The sequence below is a fragment of the Equus asinus genome, chromosome 21 (assembly GCF_041296235.1).
Source record: "Equus asinus isolate D_3611 breed Donkey chromosome 21, EquAss-T2T_v2, whole genome shotgun sequence".
In the NCBI taxonomy this organism is placed as follows: domain Eukaryota; kingdom Metazoa; phylum Chordata; class Mammalia; order Perissodactyla; family Equidae; genus Equus; species Equus asinus.
The window spans coordinates 18,448,514-18,458,866 of NC_091810.1; the positions used below are offsets into that span (position 1 = coordinate 18,448,514).

The 10,353-nt window shown below is 37.4% G+C and overlaps 1 protein-coding gene across 4 annotated transcripts in view; it reads right to left on the reverse strand.

Moving 5' to 3' along the window:
• The window catches only part of FANCD2 (FA complementation group D2), a 47,704-nt gene that overhangs the window by 36,036 nt on the left and 1,315 nt on the right, over positions 1 to 10,353 (reverse strand). For all 4 annotated transcript variants that reach the window (XM_014848144.3, XM_044754096.2, XM_044754099.2 and 1 more), the window contains exons 2-11: positions 9,805 to 9,897; positions 8,476 to 8,616; positions 7,572 to 7,639; positions 7,297 to 7,400; positions 6,852 to 6,912; positions 5,860 to 5,912; positions 2,936 to 3,014; positions 1,900 to 2,024; positions 1,038 to 1,125; positions 385 to 489 (exon numbers count right to left, since the gene is read on the reverse strand). In XM_014848144.3, the coding sequence (XP_014703630.3) occupies positions 385 to 489; positions 1,038 to 1,125; positions 1,900 to 2,024; positions 2,936 to 3,014; positions 5,860 to 5,912; positions 6,852 to 6,912; positions 7,297 to 7,400; positions 7,572 to 7,639; positions 8,476 to 8,616; positions 9,805 to 9,868 (888 nt within the window). In that variant the 5' untranslated portion in view covers positions 9,869 to 9,897. The remainder of the gene's footprint in view (positions 1 to 384; positions 490 to 1,037; positions 1,126 to 1,899; positions 2,025 to 2,935; positions 3,015 to 5,859; positions 5,913 to 6,851; positions 6,913 to 7,296; positions 7,401 to 7,571; positions 7,640 to 8,475; positions 8,617 to 9,804; positions 9,898 to 10,353) is intronic.

Sequence of the window (10,353 nt, forward strand, 5' to 3'; positions counted from 1 at the left end):
AGAATTATTATTAAATGTTAGACAAGGTATTTTGAAAAACAGAGTTGATGAAAATAGCTAATGCTACCCTTCAAAATTCCAGAATTCCTTGAGGTATTATGCTAAAACAGCAAATATAACCTGTAGCAGCTTATATAGAACAATAAATCTGGCTAATGGCTCGACTCTCTCCCCTGAATACTATCTGGATTAATCAGCATTACCGATTAGTTTGGAGAAAGACCAAGGCAACTGGAACCTATTAATTTAAATAATTTATCTTGATGTACCCTCATCTGGTTAGTCTTTTTTTAACTGCTGAGTTTCACAAGGGCACCACTGCTGTTCTCTTTACTCTCTAGGATCGAGCACCCTATTGGTGCTTGTTGGGAAATTATAGAGTACCTCAAGTGCATCCGTGGTTGTTACGGAATGAAGAATGAACTTGATTATCACAGGTAAATCGTCCAGTCTGACAGATGACAGCTTACCCATCACCAACTGTCGGACCTAAACACAAAAAAGCATGAAAATCTTAAATATTTTCATGTTAATAACTCAACCTAGTACTGACCTGTTAGGTAAAATTAGAAAAATTACTTCTGTCACTCAGTTTTCTCAATTGTCATTTAGAAAGAAAAGCACCATGTTTTATTTTTTTCCAAATTACAAGCTTTCCAGTGTTAATGCCATAGTGTCTTCAAAAACAGACAGGTGATAAATGTAAAAGTCTTATTATCTTACATTTTGGAGCCTGAATTTTCCAGTGGCTAGGGGGAGGCATAAAAAATTCTTATTCCTATGGGAAGCAGTTTGTAAATATGCCGGCAATATAGAAGATTTCCACTAAAACTTATTGCTTAAAAACAGAGCAGCAAATCTATTATGGTATGGCATATGAAATTCATCGAAAAGAAAAAAGAGATCAAGTGTCATTCAATATTATTTCAAAATGAAATTTTCATTACAGAAGATTGCTCCTAGGCAATGACTGACTGACACTGGTTCTGGGAGGTGAGAAAGCTGTCTGTGTTTCTGGAGGGGAGAGTCCTTCCTACCTCAGATACGAGCTTTGGGTCAATTCGGAGGCTGGAAAGGACATCCAGGATCGGGACTGTGAGTGAAGTATTCTCTGTTAGAAGGTCACTGTGAATGGTGGAAAAAGAAAAAAGTTGTGCAACTTGAGAAGGCTACACAAAAGGACAAGGTGGAACTAAGCAGGCAAAGTGGATGGTATAGTGCTATACCCAGAGGGAGCATCCTGCCCAAAAGCACAAAGGCAACAAATGACTGGACATTTTTGGAGGTAGCTTTGCAGACAATTATAGAAAAGGAAGTATTACAACTGAATTTTTTTTTTTAACTACTTCTAGGATAAGCAAGGTGTTGCATTAAAACAGAAACACTATTACATAGGGATACTGTTCTCCCCTTCTTAACAACTGCCCTACCAATTACTATTTTTCACGTAAATGATAGTAAGCAATGGGTCTCAGAAATGGGTCTGACGCAATTATGTGCGTTAGAATGAACCATTTAGGGACAAAAGAATGTAAGTGTTTAATAAGCTCCAAAAATGATTTGGATGTGCAGTCATGACTGAGGACCCCTTGGGTGGAGGAAATGCTAAGGAAACAAAGGGATCACGTTTCAGTCTCCAGATACCAAATTTATATACCTAATCCTAAGCCAGACTTCATATTTGCAACACGTATACCATTTAAAAGAAAGTAGATGGATCCTCTCAAATATATAATGATTATTAGAAAAACAAGTCAAATCCCATACCCCACTCACGAAAGGCAGGTATCATCCTCTTTTATATAAAGAGGAACACATTACTACTACTCTTTTCATACTGCAGTGACAAGGCTCCCAGAGCGGAGCCTTGCTCTGGATAGTGACAAGGTGCTTACCCACCTAAGTTCTTTTCCCACATCAGCATGCTGGGAATCCCCAATGATCTCAGGTAGGCTGGTGATGAAGTCATGCTGCAGGTACACTGGAGCAATACTGATCAGCTGCATGATCTTGGTAGTGAGATCCTGCAGTGGAGAAGACTATTAGAGTTGTAGCACGTTACACAGAATAGATAAAGACTTTCTACTCACAAAATGCAGAGCTAGAATTATTTTGTGTACAATATGACAACTATACACACTTAAGCTCAAAGCCTAAATTCAGAGGTAAATGACCCAGAAATTTTCACACATGGGATGGTATATAGAAAAACAAGCAGGGAAGATGGCAGTTATCTAACAGGTCTGTTATATACTTTATTTCATTTAATCTTTACAACTCTATGGAGTTTGTGTGACAATCCCCATTTTTAAAATGTGAAGATATGTGTTGTTCAAGGACACATAATTAATTAAGTGGCAGACTCAAAATTCCAGCCCAGAGAGACTCTAAAACTTATGCTCTTCCAAATAAAGATTTGGCCTTGGAATGTCTGACAAAAATTAGTAGAAAGAGTTAAAGAACTCTGAAAAGAAATGGTTCTTAAGCAGGCTCAAAACAGATTCAATTGTCCCAAAGTGCTTAAAAACAAATGACATAATTGCAAAAACTTTCTGAAATTTTCCTCAATATGTAATCAAATTAAAGCATTTGCAGTGAAGTATAAAGCATGGTTTGGGATCTCATCACTTATGAAAAATAAAATATAGTAATCTCTGTACTTTGAAAAATTAATGAATTTCTTTCCAAATATTTATTTATCTAATAAATGATATCTAGTCATCATAATTAGATAAACTTTTTTAGAGGAAATTTAAAGGGTGAAATACCCATGATTCTTAAATTATGAAAGCTGAAAAAAGCCAATGGATGGATAGAAAAATCTGCATTTTCTGTTTAGAAAGGAAAAAAAAAAGCCTGCAAATTCCAAAAGTTTGGTTAAGTGTGGAAAATTCACTCTCTAAATCCAAGAGAAAGAAAAAGTCCCAGACCCTACCTTGCCATCCACAACTCTGTCAAGCCATTTCAGTTGACTGATGATGAGTCGAGGCATGCTGATTCCATCAGTGTTCACTCTGAAATGTTAGGATGGGAAGACAAGGAACTTAGCCTTTCGCACTTAGACAACAGCAAGCATTAATACTGCACAAAACATTTCAGCCATTCAATTAACATTTACTGAACACTCACTATGCGCTGTGCTAGACACACAGGTAATACAAGAAAATCATAAGACATGCTTAGATATGTTGAGAAACGTCTGGAAGAAAAGGCACTAAACTGTTAACACTGGCTACATCTGGGGAGAGTTTAGAGAGAGGGGAAGAAAGGTCTGGAGAGTACCTCTTAATAATAATGTAAACAATTAAACATAAATAAAAGTAATAAACTTTGACAAATTGAGTAAGATGAATATTTTAAAAAGGTAAAAAACTAATTACATCAATGTGGTAAGTACTAAAAAAGGCAAGCATATTCTGTTACAGAAACATAGAAGGTCAAATTAGACTGTTCATGAAAATATTGAAAACCATTTATGGATGAAGAAATGTTGGCTCAGTTATTATTACTGCCCCCCAAATGACATTCTCTGCTTCCTCCCAACCTCCCATGTCTAAAGTTCTGGACCACCTCCAGTTCCTTTTCTTGACAGCACGCTCAGTCCTTGTTTACTACAGTCAAATTTAACTGCCCTAAAAGACTTAGCCAGGACAGAAAGCATGTATGTGAGCCATTTAGGCAAAGCACAAATCTTTAAAGATAAATCTTCAAGTTTATTAATACCACACATAAGACCCTGAAAAAACACATATTAAAAAGGAGAAAACAAAATTGATGTATAATTCTGTCGCCCAGAGATGTCCACTATTAACATGCATATGTATATGCATGTATGTGTATGTATGTATCTTTTTTTTCCAACAAAATACTGGGCTGAAGTGTAAATAGTAATTTGTAGCCTGACTTTTTTCTTCAATTAACGTGTGATAATAAGTAGTCTTCTTTATAATTTTTAACATCCACATGATATTCCATTGTGGGGTTGCACCTAATTTACTTAACCAATCTCCTACAGTTGGAACATCTCAGTTGTTTACAATTTTTTGTTATTTTAAACAGTAATCTTATTCATTACTGTTTTCATTCAGAGTTATTACCTTAGGATAATTAGGAGACATGGTTGAACACTAAAGATTATGTAAAACCTAAGGTTTTTTTTTTTTTAAAGATTTTATTTTTTTCCTTTTTCTCCCCAAAGCCCCCCGGTACATAGTTGTATATTCTTAGTTGTGAGTCCTTCTAGTTGTGGCATGTGGGATGCTGCCTCAGCGTGGCTTTTGATGAGCAGTGCCATGTCCGCACCCAGGATTCACTTAACCACTCGGCCATGGGGCCAGCCCCTAAGGTTTTGATACACACAAGCTACTGCCCTTCCAGAATAACTGAAATGATTTATATGTTCCTTAGCGATGTATGAGTGTGCCTGTTCATTACACTCAAAAAGAAAGATCCTTTGAGAGTGGAAAAAACGCATTTATTGTTTTAAATTTGTATCTTTGATTATCAATGAAATTGAGCATTTTTAAAAATGCTTGTATTCCTTCTTTGTGCATTGTATGTTCATGACTTTTATCTACTTTTCTATTAGGCTGTTCATTTTTTTTCTGACCTAAAGTAAACTTTTTTTTTATTAAGGTTATGATAGTTAACAACCTTGTGAAATTACAGTTGTACATCATTATTAGTCATGTTGTAGGTACACCACTTCACCCCTAGTGCCCTCCCCCCACCCCCCCTTTCCCCTGGCAACCACCGATCAGTTCTCTTTGTCCATATGTTAACTACCCACTATGAGTGGAGTCATACAGAGTTCGTCTTTCTCTGTCTGGCTTATTTCACTCAACATAATACCCTCAAGGTCTATCCATGTTGTTGTGAATGGGACGACTTTGTCCTTTTTTATGGCTGAGTAGTATTCCATTGTGTGTATATATATATATATATATACCATATCTTCTTTATCCAATCATCAGTTGCTGGGCACTTACGTTGGTTCCATGACTTGGCTATTGTGAATAATGCTGCAATGAACATAGGGGTGCATGGGACTTTTGGAATTGCTGATTTCAGGTTCTTAGGATAGATACCCAGTAGTGGGATGGCTGGGTCATAAGGTATTTCTATTCTTAACTTTTTGAGGAATCTCCATACTGTTCTTCATAGTGGCTGCACCAGTTTGCATTCCCACCAACAGTGTATGAGGGTTCCTTTTTCTCCACAGCCTCTCCAACATTTGTCAGTCTTGGTTTTGGATATTTTTGCCATTCTAATAGGTGCAAGGTGATATCTTAGTGTAGTTTTGATTTGCATTTCCCTGATGATTAGTGAAGATGAGCATCTTTTCATGTGTCTATTGGCCATCCGTATATCTTCTTTGGAGAAATGTCTGTTCATGTCCCCTGCCCATTTTGTAATTGGGTTGTTTGATTTTTTATTGTTGAGTTGTGTGAGTTCTTTGTATATTATGGAGATTAACCCTTTGTCAGATAAATACTTGTAAATATTTTTTCCCAATTAGTGGGCTGTTTTTTTAAATTTTAAATTTTAAAAAATGGTACACACATACACTATAAAGTTGAAAAGGTACAGAATAGCATTCAGAGAATATCTAACTCCATCTAATTGGCTCCCCTCCTTAGAGACAACCACTATTACCAGCTTATTGTGTATTCTTCCAGGAGTATGTAGTTATTTAAACAGACAACATTTCAAAGAAAGACACCCCAGTAGTCACTTAAGAAACTGGCATCATGATAAAAATGACTTTCAGAGAAACCAAGGATGTTTCAGAATAACCTTTTCAGAGAGAAACTTAGGTTCACCAGGGTACTTTGAGGATTCCAAGATAACTCCACTTACTTTTCAAAAAGAAATTCTGGCAACTTTTCAAATAAGGTTTTGATAATGGCAGGCTAAAAGAGAAGACATAGGGAATTAGGAGATGGTCTCAAGATAACCAACAGAAGTGTATAATTAGCCATAAGTGTCTCCAACAAGAGCTCTTGGAGGAAAAATTCTGCTACAATTGAAATCCTCTTATTAGAAGAATGTCCACATGAATGCCACCAATATTTTCAATATAAGCTGTTGGAATGCAAAGACTTTTCAATAATTTGTCTTCTGAAAAACTGCAAAATGACTATCAAGGCAATATTAGAATAATCAGATAACAAAAATATTATTAAATATGATGCCAACTGTTAACCCATTAAATGCAGACTTTAAAAGATTACCAAACAGTTTGCAAGAAAAGAAGATTTCTCTTCAGAGGAACATGAGGCTCTTAGATTTAAGCTAATTAAATTATATTCAAGATCTCCAATGAAAAGGAAGAGGTAAGAGTGTGGGAAGATTAATACTGGGAGAGAAGAAAGGAGGAAAAATGGAGCCCAGGGTGGGAGGGAGACTTTTCATTGTATATATGTTTTTATAATTTGAGATGTTTAAAACATGTCAATGTATTGTCTACTAAATAAAAGAGAGAAAAAGGAGGAGAAAAGGGCAAAATCGAGTTAATAAGCACACAAAAAGCTAACTGGGAGGTGACACAGATGTGAATGTGGCAGAGATATAAAAGGTACTCAGAGCACACAGGATGAAGCTTTACAAGACAGGAATCAGAGGCTGAGGAAATAAACGAGACTTGGAGATGTACTGGGCTAATCTGCTCAGTCCAAAGATGCAGAAGCTGCCCTACCAGATGCAGTTTAGCAACAGGGCTATGGTAAACTGCTGCAAACCCAAGCTCTCCCATTAAGCTGACTCCACCCTGTGCTCCGGCCACTTATACTTGGGCATACACCACAAATTGCACCCATCAAATGTTCACAGAAAAAGTGGTACAGTCTCACCTGTAATATGTCAATCCCCAGAAGCAATTTAATGAGGCTCTTAGAGTAAGATGTGCCCATGCTGTAAAAAAAGAAATATTTGCTTTCTATTTTTTTCCTCATTTTAATGATTCTGTTATCCTTTCTTCATAAAATTGGTTAAACATATAAAGAGAAACTATTCTGTCAGATAAGAAATAAAGAACATGAGAAGACGGTTCTTAAGCCAGGGAGAAGTAGAGAGTTGAAATTCTATCAACACAAGTGAGACACATTCTAGAAGACACTCTGGTTCTTAGTCTCATAACTATAAACTTAATAACTTAAAGCCTAGGTTAAAACTCTGAGGAAAAGAGAGCTTTAAATCAAAAGTGAAATTCCAAAAAATTGCATTCTGCCCCACCCCTCTAGTCCAGTTAGTGTAACAGACTAAAGTTCAGCAAGACTCCAAGCCTCTGCTCCACACCTGGCTTCTTCATCCTGCAGACGTTCACAAGACACAAGGCAGTTCCTGAAACTGTCTTGGTCCTCAATGTAAGACTCCAGGCCACTGATAAATTCTTCTATTATCTTAGTGACATTAAAAAAAAAGATAGGGTAAGAGTTAGATTTTTAGTTCAACGTTTGCTGTGGGTTAGCTAAATATCATTCTAGCCCATTCAACTTTATGCCAGCGTCTTTAAATTCCCAATTCCAGAGCACTGCTGGCAAAAGCAAAAGTACCAGAGAGAAAATACATACTTTGGGATAAGAAGGATGTTTCTTTAGAGTCTGAAAGAGCTTCTTTTGAAAAATGATTTGATCCACAGCTATGAGGAAAGAATAGTTGGTCACCAGAGTCTTTATCATCTCCTTCCATAGTTTTACTTTCCTAAAAACCTACGTTTCCTGTCTGATGAAACCAATAAAGATACTTTCAACCAAATTTCAGAGCCAAATCTTCTAAACCCACAGTAAAACAGACTTAGCTTTGACAGAGGATAGTTCTTAAATGTTCTAAAAAAGACATGCCATAACCTTAGCTGAATAACCTATACCCTCAAAGCAGGGCTGTACATGGTTTTATAAATTTTCTCCTGAAATTATTCCAACACAGACCCAATTGTTCTCTGGGCATTAATTAATTTAATTTTATTTTTTGAGGAAGATTAGCCCTGAGCTAACTGCTGCCAATCCTCTTTTCGCTGAGGAAGACTGACCCGGAGCTAACATCCGTGCCCATCTTCCTCTGCTTTACATATGGGACGCCTACCACAGCATGGCATGCCAAGCGGTGCCATGTCCGCACCCGGGATCCGAACCCGTGAAACCCGGGCCACAGAAGAGGAACATGCGCACTTAACCGATGCAGCACCGGGCTGGCCCCTAATTTATTTTTTCACAAGAAAACACAAAGTAACACTAGGATATAATATTTTTTCTTAAAAAATAAAAAAAAGATTAGGGGTATTTTACTTTTAACATGCATTAATCAGGACCAAAGACTATAACAACATTCTCTAAAAAGCAATTTCAGTTTCATTCTTGTCTCAAGACGGATGATGCTCCATTTCTAATCTTCATTGCCTTTCTACTTAGAAAATCCATGATTCAGTTCTGAGCCCTTTCAGTATACCCAGAGAAAAGATTTAGTTTACAATATTACCTAGTTGATGCTGACTCTCTCCTGTTTTAAGAATAATTCCCGATGTTTTAAGAAGCTTTACAAAGACACTGTCATTTTCTTCAACTTCACTATGAACACGAGATTTCTTTGTCTTTTTGGAAAGTGGTTGCTTCCTGGCTTCTGAAAATAGACAAAACTTTCAAGAATGTGACAAATAGTCAAGGAAAGATTAAAAAGTAAACCCTAGAATACAAACCCTAAGAGGAAAGTTGATGGATTCCTAAAGAATTACACTGGAATTGATGCTGTGAAATTTTATCTCTAACAATGGTCAGTGATAGTGGTTTTCAAACAAACAAAACAATCAAATGGAATTATTTTCACCTATTGACTTTTCATTTGAAGAATTCAAAATGTGCTACCTGTAACAAGAATAAGCATGGAAATGTTTTCCACTCAAATTCTAAAGCAGTCAGGGTCTTTCAAGCTGTTGTCTGCAAACCACTGCATTGGAATCACTGGGAAGATTAAAATCATTCCTTAGGTCACATCCCAGAGCTACTGAATCACAATCTTGGGGATGGGGCCTAGGAGTCTGAACTTTTCTCAAGTTCTCTAGATAATAATCCTGATGCACATCAAAGTTTGAGAGCCAATGCAGTGCATGCAGGGTAGAAAGAATGGGGCAGGTCCTCTTGCATCATATCTTGGAGTACAAGGCTCAGACTGGTTTCATCCCAAGCCTTTTAACCTACAAAAAGTAATAAACGAAAACAAACAAGGAGTTGAAGTATGACTATCCCCTCTTCTCCTTTACTCATATAACAAGTTAGAATTGCCTTAATAGAGTAGATGAGGGTAATAAATGAAAAAGACCATCACCCTCTTCCTGTCAGAACTCTTAGGCCTCTGTCAACCACATTCTTACATGGACAGAGTCTGCACTATTTCTTTGCCTCTGGTGTGCTTGCTTTGATATGACTCCTTTCCTTCACACATCATCATCACAGCATTTATCTAGAACATAATTTTTAAGGGAGGAAAGGGGACCATACGATTTTTCAAAGGGTAGGGACTACGTTGTATCTTTCTGTCCTAGCACCTAGATGATGCACAGCAGATACCTTCTGTAATAGTAACTCCTCTTAGGGATGTGGAGCCTGAGGCTAAGAGGCTGTGGGCGTGCCCAACGTCACACATGGAAGTAGAGGCAGACACTCAATCCCAAATCTCCTGAGACTAGATTCTATGTGCTCTATCCGTTAAGACTTGATGACTCCCAGCACCTGAAAGCAGGAAGTCTACGTCTCTTTAAGTGCCTCACACATTTGCTACAGGAAATTAAGCAACAAGTGACTAGACACTTACGGGAGGCATCTTCTGTCGGGCTCTCTTTCTCCTCAGATTTTGACAGTCTTCTTTTGGAAACCATTTTGATCAAAGTCTTCTGCAGTTAAATTACTTTTTAGAGCGAAATCAGAGAACAGAAGTTACCCTCTAGAAGGTAGACAAACTCTGAAAAGCTAAAGCTCTAGCTCAAAGAAAACTACTCCATCCAAAACCAAGGAGGTTCCAGTCTTTACACTAATGCTATCTAAATGCAGGTGCTGAGGAAACTTCCACTCCTCTCTCTGGCCAATACTCTGTTGCTTTCAAGACTTGTTTACTTAGCTGCCTCTTTAGCCAGACCACTTTCTCCTGCTGAAGGATAAAACCCACAGTTCTCTGTCTGACACTCAAGATCCTTTACCATCTAGCCCCAAGCTACCTCTCCTTTAATTCGTTAATCCAATACTATACCTTAGGGACTGTGCTAGGTGCTGGGGTTACAACTATGAACCAGACACGACTCCTGCCCTCAGGGAGCTTACAGTATAGCAACTAGTCTTGATATAGTTATTTAACTACATTTGTGTA